At 43.6% G+C, this 20,249-nt stretch overlaps 1 protein-coding gene across 1 annotated transcript in view; it reads right to left on the bottom strand.

The window, feature by feature from the left end:
* The window catches only part of MBOAT1 (membrane bound O-acyltransferase domain containing 1), a 108,892-nt gene extending 98,661 nt beyond the window's left edge, over nt 1-10,231 (bottom strand). Inside the window, exon 1 of the mRNA XM_045847212.1 lies at nt 9,802-10,231. Within this exon, the coding sequence (XP_045703168.1) occupies nt 9,802-9,897 (96 nt within the window). The 5' untranslated portion in view covers nt 9,898-10,231. The remainder of the gene's footprint in view (nt 1-9,801) is intronic.
* Between the last annotated feature and the right edge of the window lie 10,018 nt (nt 10,232-20,249).

A 20,249-nucleotide genomic window follows, 5' to 3' on the forward strand; every position in this document is an offset into this window, starting at 1 on the left:
TGCCGTCAATAAGATGGCAGCAAGTTCTCCCTTTATCTTGTTTACTGAAAGGCTGGACTTACTGAAAATAGAAAGCTTCTGAAAAGCACACAACCACTGTTAGTAAATTACACATCTTGATTTCTTTTTACCAGTCGCTGCTACAAAAGATACTTCCAGATTGTATTTCCTTAGATATAATCTCTCCACGAAATTTTCCTTTATAAGTGGAATTTTGAAGGCACGAGGCACGATGCTCAGAGCATGTGGGTACACAGCACCTTGTATATGTGGGGCTTCCAACCGCTAAAGGAAACTTCACACGTTGTTCATGCAAACCTGAGATGACTGGTCCAAACAATGATATTAATATCTGCATATGTAATTGCATGTGATACATACATCAACTTCACATAATGAAAACAGGAATGGAGCATTTAATATTTAAACAACCCGAGATTAACATCTAGCTATCAGAAATTTGGCCATGATTTAACTTTCAAATCCGGTATTAGATCTAGTCCATCTGAAATGTAGGTTCCAAATAATCAACAGACCTAACCGGTTGGTAAAAATAACTGGCTCCCAATTTTATCTTAACTGAGTCATTCATTCCAATGCAAGAATGTAAATAAAATTCTACTTCAATCCAACATTAATTTAGTTCCTAGTCTGCACCAAACATACCGAGATGACTGATTCACCACCTACGGAGAATGTTCACCTTTTCTCCAGTCTCGGCATTTCTGTTCAAACAGCTTCTTCTTCCCAGAATATGCTGCCTGCCCCACCTGGCCCCACCCCAGCACCTTCACTTCCTCCTTCTCCTTCAAAAGCAACAGCTCCCAGGAAGTCATCCCAGCACCCTCTCAGGACAGCCCCACAGGTGCTGAGGCCCTGTGTTCTCGGGCCATGGCACCTGCACACGGCCCCTGGAGCATCGAGCACATGTATTAACAGGTTCCTAGGTAAAACAGCAGTAACAAGTGCTTCCAGGCTTGTCTCCCAGAAGGCTCAGGTCCTCATTAATCTCTATATCCCCATTCTAGCCCAATGTTTGGCTTACCATCCTCAATACGCAAATACAGTCCTGTTCCACTTACAAACAGAACTCCATTCCGAGAAATGTATTGTTAGGTGATTTTGTGATTGTGTGAACACCTGGACAAACCTTGATGGTACAGCCAACTGTTCACTCAGGCTATATGGTATAGCCTACTGCTCCTCGGCTGTGAAACTATCCAGCATGTTATGGTACAAAACAACACGGGATTAAATCAAAGGACAAGAAAAATGATGCAATGAAGAGATGCAATAAACATGGGATGTATGAAGCACAATATTCTACAGCAAACTTTTAAAAAAAATTTTAATTTTCACCCAATATGTTTTTTAATTGATTTTAGAGAGAGAGGAACAAGAGAGCGAGAGTGAGCGAGAAAAAGAGAGAACCATCAATGTGAGAAAGAAATATTGATTGCTTGGCTGCCATACAAACCCCAACCAGGGATTGAACCCACCACCGAGGTATGTGCCTGAACTGGGAATCCAACCTGCAACCCCTTGTTCCACGGGATGATGCTCCAACCGAGTCACCCAGCCAAGGCAGCAAACTTTTTTTTTTTACAAGTAGAAAGAGTGCACTCCAAAATAATGATAGAAAGTATAGTATAGCAAATATATAAACCAGTAACACAGTCATTTATTACCATTCTCAAGTAACATGCACTGTATATAGTTGCATGTGCTGTGTTTTATGCGCCTGGCAGCGCAGCAGGTCTGTTTGCACCAGCATCACCACAAACATGTGAGGAATGCATTACACTCTGATGTTACAATTGCTACAAAGCCACTATGCCTTAAGAATTTTTTGGCTTTATCATAGTCTCATGGGACCACGGTGGTTGACTGCAAAGTCATGTGACACAGAACAGTGGATGAGATAACAAAGGCAGAGCAGCCGGCTGGGTGCCTGTCAGCATAAGCATTCAATACACAGAGGTTTTGGTGTCACTGGCCAGAAAGGCAAACTAAGGTCAAGTTGTGAAGAACACCTCTCGTTCCACAACAGGAAAGCGAAAGCTCAGGACCCACCAGGTCTCTCCTTGAAATGCGAGAGGGTACATGGCCGCACCCACACCTCCACCCTATCTGTCTTCCTTTCAATTACTGTCAAAGCAAGCCACCAGACTGTGACACCAGCCAGGCTGGACTCACCCAGGGTGCCCTACAGCAGAGACTGCTCATCCCCCTGTTCTGTGTGCAGGGCTCGACTACAGGCAACTCCCACCTCCACCAGCCCTATCCTATCTGTTCTGAGGAACTGGGCATTTATACCTCACAGTATTGCCCTAAACGCATCTTACCCTTTGAAGTCCCGGGGCTGTTCTGCAAATCACCCTCCACCTCCCAACAGCAATCTCTTCAGAACCACAAGGAACTTTCTACCACACCTGCAGTGTGGCTCCAGGAAAGATCAAGATGCTCAGGGTCAGTCACTAGCCTTATCAGATCTCTGGGACCCCAGAGGGGACACCGCTGCCTGCCTAGAACCCTCCCACTCATCCCAGACCCTCATGCCCAGCAAGCAAGTTCCACTTCCCAACTCGAAGCTGTGGGCTACGCCTGACTTCCTCATCTTCCTCCTCAGCGTCCTCCTCCTCCTCCTAGAGGACTCCTGTTCCCAGGGCGACCTTCTTCTCTCAGCTCTCCCTCGGCTCCACCCAAAACCTCAGTCTGCCCAGCTCTCCCCTTTGTCTTTCAGTGAGCTGGAGAATCATCAGCCTCCAGGCATTTTCTCTCTCCTTTTACCACTACAATGTGTGTGTGTGGGGGCGGGGGGGGCAAGTAGGGAAAAGAACATCACTTCTTTGGACCATTTTTCTTTCACCATCTATACAAAATCTTTCCTCCCCTCAAACTCTACCCAGACTCCTTATATTAAATGAGATGCTGTCCGCAGAGCAGCTGGCTGGCTGGCTGTCTGACGGCAGAGTAAGTCCTAGCCTCTCTGGTCCTTCTTCACACTGTCTGACTCTACCACCCTCCACCATCCTAGAGACCCTCGGTCCTGTGTTGTCTTCTCCACCTCACCTCCCTGAATTCAGCTGGGAAGCTTCACTGTTTGAGGACAGTCCATCAAACCCCCATTTCCCCAGGCTAAACCAAACTGACTGGCACCCCAGCTCCCATGTGCCTACCCTGACTTTCACCGTGGCCCAGAAAAGCTTCCCTGTGGATCTTCTCCTGCAGCATCCCAGCCTCCAGCTCTCTCCCTTCCTCTGCACCTGCTCCTCAAAGTCTTTCAGTCTCTGGATAGTTCTCTTTTCACTTTCATCACTTCCAACTATTTGCCAGTATCTTTCTTTCAACACCTTTACTTCTTAACTTTTCGACAGCCTTCTCTGGAAATATCCAACTATCTGTATTACTTTTGCTCCTCAAAGAAGCTGCTAAATGAGAAAGATTATGTATTGACACAAATTCATGTGTCTAAAAATCTATGGCTTTCAGTGGGTTGATTACACCCATTAAATTACCTCTGGTCGGTTCTTCCTCCACTCACCCATAAAGACTACTCTAAATCCTCACTCATCCTCAAAACCACTGCTCCCCCCCATTCCCACATGCTTCGGCTGTGACCCCTGCACCAAGCTGCAGAATGAAAATCCTTGTATCACCTAAACCCTCTAACACCCTCCCTTTGGTGGTAAGCAGTGGCTCTAAACTTCAGCTGGCATGAGACGTACCCAAAGGTGCCCTTCCACTCTGATATTCAGATTCATCAGGTCTGGAAAAGATGCCCAAAACACACATGGCAATAGATTCTGATGAATGATAGTCCACTCACCAAACTTTGAAAAAAAATTAGTCTACAGCACGGGTCTGCAACATCTGGCCCATGGGTCAAATTCCTCCGGCTGCCTGTTTTGGTGTGGCCCGCATGCTAAAAATGTGTCTTATACGTGTAAAGGGTTAAAATACAACAAGTGAAGAAAATTCCACGACACCTGAAAATGATATGAAATTCAAATTTCAGTGTCCATAAATAGTTTTAGGAGCTCACAATCACGCCCAATTATTTACATCTTACCTGTGGTTGCTTTCATTCTACGATGGCAGAGCTGAGTGGTTGTGACAAAGACTCTATGTAGGGTCCACAAAGTCAAAAATATTTACTGTCTAATCCTTCAGAAAAAAGTTCGCTGGCCCCTGGCCTGCAGGATACAGTGTAAACCCCTCACCAGAGCATTTCAGCTTCCTGGTGATGTGAGTCCTGCTCACTTCTCCAACCTAGAGTCCTGTGGTCCACACAACAGCAGCCTACCACCCACTGCAGTGGGCTCTTGGTTCCTTGAACGAAGCACACAATTCCACACTCCATACCTCTGCACGTGCTGTTCTTTTTCACCAGTTTGCCTGACAAATTTGGCAATTTGTTTACCTGAAAACTTGGGTCTTCATCCTTCAAGACCCAAGTGCTGCTTCTCCTTCTCCTGAGAGATGCTGACTGATGACCATGCCTCTTATCTTTCGCCTGTGCTGGATTAACTAGTCTCCCAGTTATCCATCTAGCAGGGGTGTCCAACCCGCAGGCCGCTGGCTGCATGCAGCCCAGGATGACTATGAGTGCAGCCCAACACAAAATTGTAAATTTACTTAAAACAATGTGAGTTGGTTTTTTTTTCATTAGTATTTGTGTATTTAATGTGTAGCCCAAGAGAACTTTTCTTCTACCTGTGTGGCCCACAGAAGCCAAAAGGCTGGACACCCCTGGTACAGCAATGGTTCTCAAACTTTCAGGCACACCGTTAAATCACCAGCAGCTGGGCCCATCACCAGAGCAGCAGATGGGGGCGCCAGGCAGAGAATGTATTGGGTAGGCCAAAAAGTCTGTATGGTTTCTTCCATAAAATAAAAGTCACATTTTTCATTATCACCAATAACTTTATTGATTTGGATTTTTTGAGTATGTAGGCTGTCTCCTGCTATTGGCTTCTAGTAGATAGAGTCCAGGGGTGCTGCTCAACATCTTCCAATGCATAAGGCATCCTCACAGCAAAGAATTATTTGGCCAAAATGTCAATCATACCAAGAAACTTTGCGAACCACTTTTGACACGTTCACGTGTCACAGGCCCATTGCCCTGCCTGGTGTGGCTCAGTGGATTGAGGGCCAGCCTGTGAACCAAAGGGTTGCCTGTTCAATTCCTAGTCAGGGCACATGTCTGGGTGGCAGGCCAGGTCCCACGTTGGGGGCACCCGAGAGGCAACCAACTGATGTTTGTCTCACACATCAATGTTTCTCTGCCTCTTTTTCCCTCCCTTCCTCGCTCTCTGAAAATAAATAAAATCATTTTTTAAAAAGGCTCTATTTAATGAAGTTTTATAATGGGTATCAGTAACATTGGCATATACTGTTACTAACGATAAACATTTATTGAGAGCCCACTATTTCCTTTGAATACAAGAAGGGATAAAAACTCCACCTCAAAGAGACTTTAAATAAGTTTGAAATTCAGCATATAAACCCGGCAAGATTACTAACAACATAAGGCACCATTTATTAAATCAAATGTAAACTGTGTCAAAGGTAAACAGTGAGTTCCACAGGCACCCTATGTGTCTGACGGCTTTCCCTTCCCTGTTCCACCTGAGTGCCATCTCCACACCTCTGTCAGCAGCTGCACTGCTCTGTGGCTGCACTGCGCTTGTACACTTACATGAATCCCCTGTCTCCTCTACTGGTGTGGAGGCTCTTCCAGACAGGCACCATCTCGACTTTTTTTTATCCTTGGACTCTACAACCTGGCCAGGTACCTGGCACTAATAATATTAAATAAATATTTAACTGATTTAACAATGACTATGGAATGTGAGCTGAGCATTTAAGTAAGGGCAAGACTTAGATAAGAAAAGGGTTGAAGGTTGGGCTTTCCAAGAACGTGCAAGGGAACCAATGGGGTGATTCAAAGTTCCAGGCAAGTAAAGGAACCTTGTGGTCACAGCCACACCCACCGCCAGCCCTGCATGAAAGGATCAACCCCCTGCGGGCCTCTCACCAGTCTGGAGAGCCAAGTTTTCTGAGCTGGTCTTCATTCACCCAGCCTTTTCAATTGTAACACAAGCTTACCCTTAATAGTCCCAAAACTTTGCTGCTTTAATCTCAATATCATTTCCTACATTCTTATGTCCGGGTCTATGTTTTTCATGTCCCTTTTTCTGCTGATTAACTTAGTAAGGGAGGGAGGGTTAAACAAACAAACCGAAAAACTCCTAATTTAACACTGACTTGATATTTTATACAAACACAAAATTTGGGGGTACCAGTCAATAAAAATAGCCTTGGCACCCAGAATTCCCCCACCAAAGTGGAAATTCCTCAAAACCAGGAAACAAGTTTCAGCTTCCAGTCCTAATACAACCATGCACCACACAAATTAATGAGGCCAGTATCCCATCTACCCTGGTAGCTGAGTCAATCTTGCAGACTTAGAAGGCTTTGGTTAAAGTCAGATCATGTCACACTCCACAACCACAACAAAGTGGACAGGACATGAACAGATGGTTTATTTTTTAATTTTTTTAATTGTTATTTATTGATTTGAGAGTGAAAGAGATAAACACTGGCATGTTGTTCCACTTGTTTATGCATTCATTGGTTGATTCTTGCTTGTGCCCTGACTGGGATCGAATCTATAACCTCAGCATACACAGCCTTGGCATATGAGGACGCTCTAACCAGCGAAGCTACCTGGCCAGGGTGACACGAGCAGATGATTTAAACAAAAAATAAAACACTCATCCTCCGTTCCTCGATTCCCCCTAAATTAGAAAGAAAAGTTCTTATCTAACCTATCTTGACTAAGTGAAGCTTTATATCTGAATAATGGTACTAACTGCCAGAGCTCCGTATTTGCTGGACAGACAAAGACTCGGACTCACAATTTAGAAATCAACTCTCAACACACTCATTTGGGAGGTACGTCTGAAGACCCTAAGTCATCATTCATTTCCTATGTTCTGCCTGGAGCGCTGTGCTCTACTTGTTCTCATTAAATAAGACGATTTCACATTGAACACCTGTAAGAGGATGTCAGACTAATAAAAGTCCCTGAAAACTAAAACCACAGACTTTGTTCCTCAGTGTGGTCACAAGTGCACACAGGCTTCCCCCAGGAGTTAACAGAACAGGTATATGAAAGAATCAGAAAAAAATAATAATAACAGCAGTTTTCACTCACATAGTAGAATGCTCAACAGATATTTCAGTTTTTGCAAATAATAAACTACTCGACACAGGAACATCCAAAGCCAAAGAAGTTCTCAGCAGTGCATTCAATTCAGAAATTATGAAGGTACATGTGTGAAGTCATTCACTGGGGGGAAAAAAATCAGTGTCTTTAAGAGGCAGATGAAGAACAATTTGGGTAATTTGAGGTATATATTTTATTCTTTTTTTAGCATATTGCAGGCCCATAAAAGTCACTCTTTTATGCAACAGGAGCAAACACTGATCAAGGACTGTGCTCCTGAACTGCCCTCCAGATCAGACCCTACCTTTCTCTGCCCCACTCTGTGCCCGGGGAGGGACCCCTGCAGACCCAGCCAGCCTGAGGTGGAAGGTGGAAGGGGGATAAGGGCTGAGGTTCTTAATCTGCTCCCCACCCCGTCCTGGCAGGGGTTGGGGGCAGCTCTCCCTGGGCAGTGACAACAGGACTTCCTTCCTTTTCCCCTCCGGCCCCCAGGTATCCACCCCAGGTATCCATACCTGACCATCCACTGTCAGTTTCCCTAATGCTGCCCACACCCCTCTAAGTAATTCATTCAGGTTTCTTCATGGCAACCCACTGAGCTGAATTTTGTTTCCTGCCAGGACCCTGTCTGATACAAGGACCTTCCTCATATAGGGCATTTTATATCTACATAAAACTTCTCACCTCCCAAATGTAGGTCTTATTGCCATCTCCCATTTTACACTCGAGGATGCTGAGGCTCTAAGATGTGGTCACACAGGAAGTTTGCTGATGGAGCAGGAATTACACCCAGGTCAGTCTGACATTTAAGATCATTAAAAAGCCCTTGAAAGTGTGAAGAAGACCTCACGCTTGCAAACTCTCGAGCCACCATATATCCTGACTTGGGATATTTCCCTGAGTCTGAAATAAGCTAGCTGGGGCACTGCCCTATAAGTGCTTCTCACCAAGTCATTCAGATTGGACCCTGCTGGAGGGAGGAGGGGCTGTGCTAAGATCCAAGAGATCACAAGTGGTCCTTCCTTGCCCACCACCCACATTCTTCCTTCAATCACCCCAGAAATCCTTAAACATCCCTTAGACATCCATTAAACACCCGTAAGGCCCTTATATTTATTTTTATAAATTAAAAACAGGGTTTCTTGACAGAAATCTAGGAAAGTTGGAGATGGAGGTGGATGCAGTTAAAAAGCACTTGACAACATCACACTGGAACCTCCCAGTCATTACTCGCCAGGTTCCATTAACAAGTTCTTTCCACACACAAGGCCTCACTGGATTCCTCTCTGAACCTGTGCAGAGTAGCTTAAAACAGAAAACACAATTAAAATAAATTCTGATAGGGTGGGGGGGGTAAGTACAAAACGAACTCCTCTTAAGGAAATTCAGCTATCAGTTATATATTCATCTCAGGGCTAAAGACTGCTGTTATTTCTGCCTTTGTCTGGGTCGCTAGATCCCTCCACCCTCACTACACACTGAGGAGTAATTTACAACAGCACGAGGTAGGATTTGATACCTCTCTCAATGCAAGTTCTAAACTCACTTGCATTTTGCAACTGATAAGAAAGCAATGGTGAGATCAGGTAGGGTTCTGAATCAGATCTTCAGAGGAAACCAGGTAGAAGGTGGATCAAAAAATAGTATCTGAGTAAGGCAACTGCCTGCTCTCACTTCCTCATTACTGAAAGAATGTGAGTGGAAAGGGCGGCAGGTGTGCTCTTGGAAAAAAAAAAATCACTAGTGAAAGGCAGAGGAAGAACCCTGGCCAAATACTCGGCATGGAACAAAACAGGCAAGAGTGCAGTGGGCCCTCCTTCAGCAGCCCCACCCGATTCCACTTAAATCAACAAACACTTGTTGACTCAATACCAAGCCCAAGGTGGATCCAAGCTGTAACGCCTGAAGCAGACAAGAAAATGAGTAAGACAACCACAGTCCTCAGGAAGATTTCCTACCAGGAATTACTGTTCTTTATTGCCATTGTCAATTTTCATGGTCGCAGACATATAAGAAAGTCCGAATGACTTCAGCAGCGCCCCCTCTTCTCCCACAAACCTGTCCAACTCGGGAGCCCTGGGGAAGCCAGTGTCCTGTGTCCTTCCTCCCTGTCGGATGGACATCACATATGGTACAAAATAACTGTCATCCTGATTTGACAAGTCTCACTGCTGAAGTTTAAAATCCAAGTCTCTCATTCAAAAGCTATAGGCTATAGCCTCTAAATTAACCAAGTGTAATTTTTATGTAGAATCATCTACACTAAAACTAATGACTTCACTGGTGGGAGAAACAACTAAATCACCTATCAGAAGACTTTAGAACTTGGTAACAGGGAACAAAGCAACTCAAAACTTTTTTATAAGTTCTTTTGGACGTGTCGTGCAAGGTACATCAATGTCTTCCACACTTACAGGAGAAAAACTCACTCAAAAAAATGCCCACCTGTCTGGTTTGTAGCTATAAAATCTGCTATGGGGCGGGGACAGAGGGAGATAACATTATCCGCAGAGACTCCACGCTCGCACTGGCTCGGGGAGTGGTCTCGCGCCCCGCGCCGCACTCACCTGGTCCAGCGGGATGCCCAGGAGCTGGCTGAGCGGGTGCAGGCAGGTGGAGCCTGTGGTGCGGTAGGAGAGGCTGGACCGCGGCTCGGCTGCCATCCCGCATCTTCGGGAGGCGGCTGCCCCGGCCCCACCACGCGCCACACTACTCCGCGTCCTTCCGCCCAAGAGCTAGTGGGTGACCTGCCGAGGGGCAAGCGACCTCCTCGCTGGCGGGGATCTGGCGGCGAGGCCGAGGGACACGATCGGACGCCAACTCCCGCGGCGCAAACTTAGCGTTGGCGCCACGACCAGCGCGCCGTAGGAGGGCCGCGCCGTGCACGCCGCTTCCCGCTCCCTCCTCTCGGCGCTCATTGGCCAGGCTTTGGGGACCGCCCGGGAGGAGGGAGGGAGGCAGGAAAAGTGGGGACGCGGAGCCCGGCCCAGAGCGCCGCCCGGCCCGCCCAGCCTCACTCGGACCAAAGCCGCCGGGAATGGAAAAGCGATCCCCGCGGGCGCGCTGCCGGCGCGCCGTCCCGAGAGCGGGAGGCTCCTCTCCTCCTTCCAGTTCGCTGTCCCAGCTCTCCGCAAAACGTCACGACCTCCACCCACAGCACCCAGGCGGCCGCCTTTCGCTGAGGCTAAACCCCCGCCCCTCCCTATTTACGCACTCACCCTGCTCCCAGTTCCACCGCCGGCTAGGATTTCCTGCGCTTTCCTTTCGAGCTTTCTCCCTCGCAGTCCTTACTGCAAAGGGTTAACATGCCAGTGGCTGGAGCCCAAGGAGAACCCCGCGCTTCGAGCCAGGGCCCCAGCACCCAGTCTCGCCCTCTTTCTTGAGTTTCATCACCAACAAACTGCACTGAACTTTAAATGGCCATACCGGAGTTTCTCAACATATGTCCCCTATTGAGGGGCAAAAGCAGTCCCTACCACCACCCTTTGTCACCGTGGAGATTTTACAGGGGGCCACCACCACCAGATGACAATCTCGCCACACACACACAGACACACACACAGGCATATGCTTGAAAATGAACTATACTACACAGGCTCATTAGACACCACCCGGGTCTAGAAACTGACCAGAATTGAAGCACTGTTCCTCTTATCTTGAGCAAGATAACAGCTTGAGCGGAGTGTTTGAGGAAGATGGGGCTTGAAAGCACCGTTTTAAAAAAAATCATCACATACAAATTGCCACATAAAGAAGTTCTACTGATACCGTAGTACGATCAATATTAAAAGAACTATTAGATGACACAGTATCAAGAGAATAGATAAGGTGCACTGTAGATTATTTAAATAGGCTCCTGGAGAACTGGATATGATCCTAAGATTCCTAAGAGCTGCACCATGAATGCATGGCTCTCTTTTCCTTCCCCCTTCATCCCTGTTTCCATCCTCATTCAATTGCAGATTCATCATCATAATTATTATATGCTGGATATAACTTTGTAAACGTTGTTTCATATACCAGTGACAATCACGCATGTGGTAGTTATTATAATCTCTACAGATAAGAAACCTGGAGCTTATAGAGTTGAAGAACTTGGTTTTATTTAGAGAGGTTCAGTAAAACACATCTGTCTGATTCCCGAGCCTGGGCTCTGAGCCATTATGATGCTTTGCCTCCTCTGAAACAAAGCACTGCTCTCTTCATCAAGAGGCCCACCCACATACTTGACACAGGCCTGTCAGTGGACAGGCACTATGTTTACTGTTCAAAATGAGGTGGCAGCAGGATGCTAAGGGCACTCGGTCTCACCTGTTTTCCATCTGCAGTAGAATGAGACTTGATATCAAAGTCAGGTCTTTAATCTCCCTTCTGAAAGACTAAACCATGCTCAGAATGCGAAGTCACCCAGAAGATCCAGTGCTCATCCTGATGACTGGTCTGAAATTAAAGGCCAGACGAAAAGACCTGAAAACGTTTCAGGAAGGCAGCATGACACTATGGACTGATAAACCCTCAACACCAGTCACATGCCAGACCAGGCCCTAAGCAGCAAAACTGAATTAAAGCAGTCCTCAAAGTTTCCAAAGATAGAACTCCTCAAGACGATAAAATTGTAATGATATAGTCTGTCTAGATTAGACCAAAATTAATTACTACAAAACCATCAACAATGATATGACCCATATAAAAATGGAATTGCCATTTTAGTAATACTAAATGTGTATGTGTTGAAACTGTATACTCACAGAGCATATTCATTTATACCCTCCTTTTGATTCTGCCAACAACTCTATGAGGTTGGAAGGGCAGGTGTCATCATTGTATTATCATGCCATCATTCTCCCTGTTTTTAAAAAATATATATTTATTACTTTTAGAGAGGGGAAGTTAGGGAGAAAGAGAGGGAAAGAAACATCAATGTGTGGTTGCCTCTCACACGCCCTCCACTGGAGACCTGGCCTGCAACCCAGACATGTGCCCTGACTGGGAATGGAAATGATGACCCTTTTGTTCTCAGGCTGGAACTCAATCCACTGAACCATACCAGCCAGGGCCATTCCCTCCATTTTTATGCATTAGAATACTAATTTCTGGTCATGTGCAGCTAGCTTATACAGCTAGTAAACAGTAAAAGTGGGATTCAGATTTGGCTGTTCCATTTTTGTTTGTATTATACAGAAATCTTTTTATTATGCTAGGAGTCCACCTTCAGGAAAACTGCAGAAATTGTTGTCTTCATAGGACATTAAACTCCATGCTTAACATTTGAGAGCTGATCTGCAGAATGTTCTAATTGGCCCACAGTAGGTATCACTCTTGCATAAGAGTGTACATACATACATGTGTATATATGAAAAGTCCATTATCTTTTAAATTTTATTTTAATTGTTGTTCAAGTAAGTTTTCTGTCTTTTACTCCCATCCCAGCCCACCCCCCAGTGCTCCCCACCTCCATCCCAATTCCACCCCCCCACCCTAGTTTTTGTCCATGTGTCCTTTACACTTGTCCCTATAAACCTTCCCCTTTTCCCCTGAAATTCCCTTCCCTCTCCCATCTGGACACTGTCAGTCTGTTCTCTATTTCAGTGTCTTTGGTTATATTTTTCTTGTTTGTTTATTTTGTTGTTTAGGTTCCTGTTAAAGGTGAGATCATATGGTATTTGTCTTTCACTGCCTGGCTTATTTCTCTTAGCATAATTCACTCTTGCTTTTTAAGCAGTTTCTTTAAGCATTATCCACTGAACCTCAGGAAATATAGATTTTGCAGTCAGTGCTCAGTTTTGTAACATTTTAGCTCGACCACTTTGTGTTTGCTTGGAACATATATTGCCACCTACCTGCATAACATTTTTTAAGGTTGAGATCGCAGTTAACATTGTTTTTATATTTGTACATGTTCACAAAATGAAGAAATATAACTGAACACCAACCAGACTTAGTTATTAGTCCTGAGTAATACCACGTTTTCCTAAGAATATCCATCACTTGGTCATTCAAGATAAATCAACACAAATCGGCTCAGCATCCTAATTTACGTACATACACCTAACTTAGGTGCTGATGTGTCTAAAGACAAAAGGATCAAAGACAATATACCAACCTCTGAAAGAAACCAGTTATGAGAAATGCAAAGCAGAAATCAGTCACTGATAATTGAATGCAGAAATAAAGCATGCTAACAAAACTACTTTAGCTAAAAATAGTCAGAACAATATTTATAAATATGATTTTATTCAACTTCTGAGTGGTCAGGACTGGAGCTGAAAACCTAGAAGAGGAACAGATAATGAAAATATAAAGAACTCAGCCTTCAGAGCAAAACAAAAGGATCTGAAAGTTAATACTGCCTTTTACTGACTGTTATTGTGACTGAGTAAATTAATTAACTTCCTCAAATCTCAATTTTCTCCTCTATAAAGTGGGAATAAGGACTATGATCTCTTGGGGCTGGTATAGAACTGAAGGAAAGGTTATATATGAAATAACCTATCACAAAGTAATTGTTCAAAATATATTAACAGCCTAGCTAAAGTCTACTCTTTAGGAACTAACATTTTATTTTATTTTATTTTTTTGACCCACACCCAAGGATATGTTTATTAATTTTAAAGGGAGAGAAAGTGGGGAGAGAGTGAGTGAGAGAGAGAGAGAGATCAATCACTTGCCTCCCGTTCATGCCCCGACTAGGGATCAAACCTCCAACCAAGACATGTGCCTTGACAGGGGATCCAAACTGCAACCTTTTGTTGTTTGGGGACGATGCTCCAACCAACTGAGCCACCTAGCCAGGGCTAACTTTAAGTTTAACTTTGGTCTTTTGGGAAGTAAATCTTCCTAAAATATATCCCCACGTACTTAAGTGGAGTTAGTGCTCATGACTGAACTTATAGTGATGAGATAGGCATTACTGCAAACAAGGACCATCCTGCAATAGTGATGCCTCGGAGTCCATCGACACGTCTAGAGTTTGTCCTCGCAGTGAACTACGCCCAAAGAGGTAAGCTTTCTCAATTACTGTGTCCACCTTCTAGTTTTCAGTCTCCTCTTTTGTCTTCATATTTCAGCTGTCACTGTCTTGCCTCCTATTTTTGTTCTCCTGTGATCTGGGGAACTCTATAGATTGCTGTAGAATCACTAGGCTGTGAAAGCTGAGTGCCTAAGGAGTTCTTAAAGAAGTGAAGTACTTCAATTTTAAGTAAACACTAGGCTATCTTGGATATTCAGAGGCTTTCTTTTTTCTTTACTTCCTGTTTCTTTGGCTGTGTTCCAAATACATAATTACGTTGCCAAAGAAGAGTCCCATATAATAAAGTGTGATTGAAGACAATATTGGAGAATACAGAGATAGGCAAAATCCTATCTGCTTATGCTGCCAGGATTTTCTGGTTGGTTGCAGTGGGGAGCGGGTGTTGAGAGAGAGAGAGAGAGAGAGAGAGTCTAGCCTGATACCCCTGGAGCCTCAGGTATCCTGAGATGCTTGGCCCCCACCCTCTCCACCCTCTACCCCTACCATACCATGGGTATTGTTGCTGAAGCCACTGTCACCTTTGGCTTCTGGGAATGCCATAGCAATAACCCTTTACTCCAGACCATATATTCACTTTGGGGGCCACTTGCAATGTCCCTCAACTCTTATATTTTTTACCTTACTCTTCACCCTCTGTTCTTCACCCTGGCCCAATAAAAGTGCCAAGCACAACAGTATTTCAAAATGAATGGGTGGATGGTTTCCTGGCAATCAGCACAGCCAACAGGACACATGACTGTCTCTTCTTTTCTCACTGAAGTCCTCATGATCCAGATTGTTGTTCGGAGCCTATGTGGCCTTCCGTCAGCACATTACACTGGGGAAGCCCCAAATGCTGAGTATACTGTCTGTGATTTATAGGACCAAAGTAGGTACATATTTATTTACCCTGTTGCCTGGGTTCTTTTCCTATACTCCTGATGTTCCATTTCTGCAACATAGCAGCTACTGTCAACTGTCAATCTCCAAGAAAATGGCATCACCCTTAGTTGACCACAAGGCATTTTTTTTTACTTTTTTATTGAATTTACTGGGGTGACACTGTTCAATAAAATTATACAGGTTTCAAGTGTACAATTCTATAACACATCCTCTGTATATTGTATTGTGTGTTCACCACCCCAAGTCAGGTCTCCTTCCATCACCATTTGACTGCAAGGCATTTTTTGCATACATAGTGTCATCCTTTAGAATTAGCATTCCCCAAGTTCACTTGGGGAAACGGTGTCTTTGCTTATGAAAGTTGATTCAACATTCAGTAAATATTTATTGAAGAGCTATTATTTATAAAGCATTCTTCCAGGTGCTTGGGAGACACATCGACTCCAAACAGACAAAAATCCCTCCCCTGCTGGAGCTTACACTCTAGTAGGGGAAGGAGTAAACAAAAAAAACCTCACATTAATATGTCAAAGATGATAAGTGCATAGAACATAAGGAAGGTGCAGCAAGGTGAAAAGGTGAGTGGGGGCAGGATATGTGTGTTGCAGTGTTTAATAGGGTGGTCAGGAGAAGCCTCATTGAGGTCATACGTGAACAAAGACCTGAAGAAAGCTAAGGAGTTAATGGAGCAGATTTCTGGACAAAGAACATTTTAGAAAGAGGAACTGACTAGAGCAAAGGCCCTAAGACAGGAATAGGCCTGGCAGGGTGGAGAAACCTCAGGCCGGCCAGGAAGGCTGGAGCAGAGTGGATGAGGGAGAAAGGAGGAGATGAGCCAGTGAGGCATGGGGGTGGGGAGCAGGCTACAGGGGCCTCGGAGGCCCTTCTAACAACTTTGGCTGCCCCTCTGACAGTAGTGAAGAGTCACTGCAGGAATTTGAACAGAGGAATGCTTATACTCTTTAAAACACTCTGCTTTTTCTCTCCCCCCAGCCCTTGGTAAGCACCATTCTGCTTTCTGTTTCTATGAATTTGACTATTTTAGATACCTCATATAAGTGGAATCATACAGTAATTCTGCCTTTTGGTTACTGGCTAATTTCACATGGCATAATGTCCTCCAGTTTCATACATATTATAGCATGTGTTAGGATTTCCTTCTGTTTTAAGTCTACACAATATTCCATTGTATTTTTTTCAAAATTTTTAATCAATTTTTTTGTTGAGGTACACTTGGGTTGCTTATACCTCTTTGCTATTATGAGTATTGCTGCAATGAAAATGGATGTGCATGTATCTCTTTGAGACCCTACTTTCAATTCTTTGGGGGCTTGCTAGATCGTATGGTAATTCTATTTCTAATATTTTGAAGAACCATTGTACTGTTTTCCGTAACAGTTGTGACATTTTACAATCTCAGCAACAGTGAACGATTCCAGTTCCTCCATGTCCTGGCCAACACTTGTTATTTTCAGTTTGTTTGTTCATTGTAGCAATCCAAATGGGTATGTGGTAATATCTCATTGGGGCATTGATTAGCATTTCTTTTATGATTAGTGATGTTAAGCAACTTTTCATATGCTTTATATCATCCTTAGAGGAAGTTTCTATTCAAGTCTTTTGCCCATTTTTTAGTCAGGTTATTAGATTCTTTTAAACTATTGAGTTGTAAGAGTTCTCTTATATTCTGGATGTTAACCCCTTAGCAGACATATGATATGCAAATATTCTCTCCCATTCCATAGACAGCCCTTTCTCTTTGTTGGGTCTGTCTTTTGGTGCACAAAAGTTTTTGTTTGATATACTTCCCACTTTCCTTTCTTCACTTTTGTTGATTGTGCTTTTGATCATATCCAGGAAATTATTGCCAATCCAATATCACAAAATTTTTCCCCTATGTTTTCTTCTAAGAGGTTTCCTGTTTTCAGTTTTATGTTTAGGTCTTAGTCTTTAATCTTTTTTTCAGTTGTGTTTTTATGGACCTTGAGAGCTTGTTTGGAGTTTCTAGCAGGGAGCTATTTGTATATCCTTCACCAAAGCATGGTCCTCTCCTCTATCAAGGAAGGTTGTCCCCTCCACCCAAAGCACAGCTTCGGGAGGGACACATGCGGAGTGGTGAGGGAAGAAGCAGACACCCGCCAAGTCAGCCAGATCAGCCAAATCAACCCTGGCGATCAATGGAGTGACAGATGTCACAGGCAGATCACCCTCACAGCTAATCCCTTTCGAGTTAATTTTTAGATATGGTGTAAGATAAGGGTCCAACTGCATCTTTTGCATTTGTTGAACAGATTGTCCTTTTCCCATTGAGTAATCTTGATATATGTCAAAGATCATGGACCATACATTGACCATATATGGAAACGTTGATCCAAATTCCTTCATTTTTAATGTTAAACCATTAAACTATCTTTTTACTTACTAAACTCTTTTAAGTCTAATCCATAATAGGGCTTACCATTTTCCTGCCTAAGACAGCTTTCTGCCAGAGAGGAATTTTGTCAGATGTGAAGATGTTTGCATTGTCCCCCAGCTGACACACCTGTGAATGCAGTCTCCCTGGGCTGCAGTTTCCATGAGAGTGTGTGTGTGTGTGTGGGGGGGGGGGGGGAGGGAGGGGGGTGGCGGGGGGGGGGATACAACTGCCCTGCAAACTGTAGATTTTAAAAACTATATTTATTGAGAGATGCATCATGTTTGTAAAGTGTAGTAATGTGTACATAATTTAAAGAAAACCAGTCAAATGAAACAGATATGCATGTTCCCACAACCCACTTGAAGAAAGAGAATATCAGAAATACCATCAACAGTGCTCTTCAAACGGAGGCTTTCAGCCCTCTCGCCTTTCCTCACCCCTGCTCAGGTACATGAAAACTTTCTTGGGGGTACATACATATCTACCAGTTTAAAGAAATCTATTTTTATATGCCCAAATTTCATATATACTCTTCCTAAACCAAATTTGCCTGAGAACACTGGAGTTCACAATTGTCCTTCTATTTAACCAAAGTGCCCACTGCCAATACCACAGAGGACCAGGTCCTGGGGAGTGCACCCTCTCATCTCCCGGTGGGCAGGCCTCCCGGAGGACTGAGCAAGGCATCATAAACCCACAGGGCTTCCTTTGTCTCTCATTTCATACATATTTCTGTTAAGAGTAAAGCATGACTTTTACCATCAAGTATTTTGGCTCCTGTTAAGATATTCTGAAGTTAGATCTACATTGATGATAAGGAGTAGGGGTGGCTATGATAGTTTTCACCTCTCTATTCCCCAGTTCTTTTTCAAAGAATGAGGAAGAGACCTGGGGGAGCAAGCCAAGAAGAACCTGGGTGAAAAGTATTCAACACTAGAAACCTGAGCTTTTTCCATATATTTAAAATGAAGCATTTCCGTTGAGCTAGTCTCAAGACTGTTTCCTAGGGTATGTCATTTGCTGGAAATAAAATCATTTTGAGATGAAGAAGCAGACTTATTCTAATTCTTTTCAATAAAACTGGAATGTTTTCTGGGACTGCCAAAATGTTTAGGATGATTTGTACAAAACCCAAAGATAAAATTTTCACATAAATCATTTCATGTAGTATGTAGTATTCAATGTAGTAATTAAAACCTCTTTTACCAATTATAAATTTTCTTTGTAATTATATGGATTTCTCATCTTTTTTCTTCCTGTAAAATGCCTACCATTTTTGCCTACTAATAAAAAAATTTCTAAATGAACTGCTAGTCCCACCATTCTTACCAGTATAAACATTCCTCTTTATAAAAAGCATAGGAGGTCACGATTCTTCTTACAGAGAATGTATTCCCAGACTTCCAGTCAAGATGGCAGTGTAGGATGTGGCAGTACTCATGTCCTCCCACAACCACTTCAAAATTACAACTGAACTACAGAACAACCATCATTCAGAACTGCCCTAAATTAAGCTGAATGGGAGTCTCCCAAATAGGGATTTAAAGAAGTCACATGGACACTGGTAGGAGGGACAGAGATGTGGAACAGGCTGGTCATACACCCACGTGTGGTGGATAAAAATCAGGAGGGATATCTGGGCTGTGGGTCCTCCTGAAGATTGAGGACTCCCAGACCCACACCTGGTTCCCCATCCCAGGGTTCCAGTGCCAGGAAGAGAAATCTCCATAACTTCTGGCCAAAAAAGCCAGCAAGGATTGTGGCTGAGGGAGACAGTGCTTCTGAAGTCCATGCAGTTCCTCTTAAAGGACCCACACACAGACTTACTCTGACTCACCACCTCTGAGTTGCAGCACTAGGGCAGCAGCATGAAAGGCACCAGAGGCACATGGGGGAGGAACTGAAATGCCTGGCATTAGGGCAAGAGGTGGACAGCTTTCTCCCAGACAGAAATGTTAGCAGAGACCATGGTTCATTTGATAAGTGCTCCCCCCACAGAGACAGCATGCAGGTGTCATCAACCTGGATATCACTGTTTGCCCTCCCTGGTGATTCCCTGAGACCCTGCACCATGAAATTTGCAGGCCTACCAAGCTGTTTCCAGTGCAGGGCAGAGGGGAATAAATGGGAGGGAAAAAATAGGCAACTATAACAGCATAATCAATAAAATATACTTAAAAAGAGAATTACATTTATATGCATATTTTATTTTGGATAAGAATGATATAGTAACCAATAGATCACTTTCAAGCATAACAATCTATAAGGACAAAACTATATAAAGGAAATAGAACAGAAATGTTATTCAAGATTTACATATTTTCATGTGGAAAAGCTTGTTGGTATATGTTCTAAGTGGTTGGTTGGTGACAGTATCAAAATTTACAATATGTTCTATTAAATACTTTTAAAAGCAATGTATCACAGTATCATTTTTAAGTGTCAATATTTATAACATGCTAGAAATTACATTCTTTGCAACTACTTCAACTTACAATAAAAACTTTTGATGTTAACTTGAAATGTAGAAGCAAATACATGTCTTTCCCAAATTGTTTAAGGGAATAAGTGAAGAAAATATTTGCCTTAAGAAGTCCTATGTGACCCTTTTCAATGCATCACTGTCTCAGAAAGGCAGCAATTCTTTGAATGTTAGGTATGCACTTGCTTCTTTTAGCAGCTTTAAT

The sequence above is a fragment of the Phyllostomus hastatus genome, unplaced genomic scaffold (genome assembly GCF_019186645.2).
Source record: "Phyllostomus hastatus isolate PE091 unplaced genomic scaffold, TTU_PhHast_1.1 phas_contig_524, whole genome shotgun sequence".
Classification (NCBI taxonomy): Eukaryota; Metazoa; Chordata; class Mammalia; order Chiroptera; family Phyllostomidae; genus Phyllostomus; species Phyllostomus hastatus.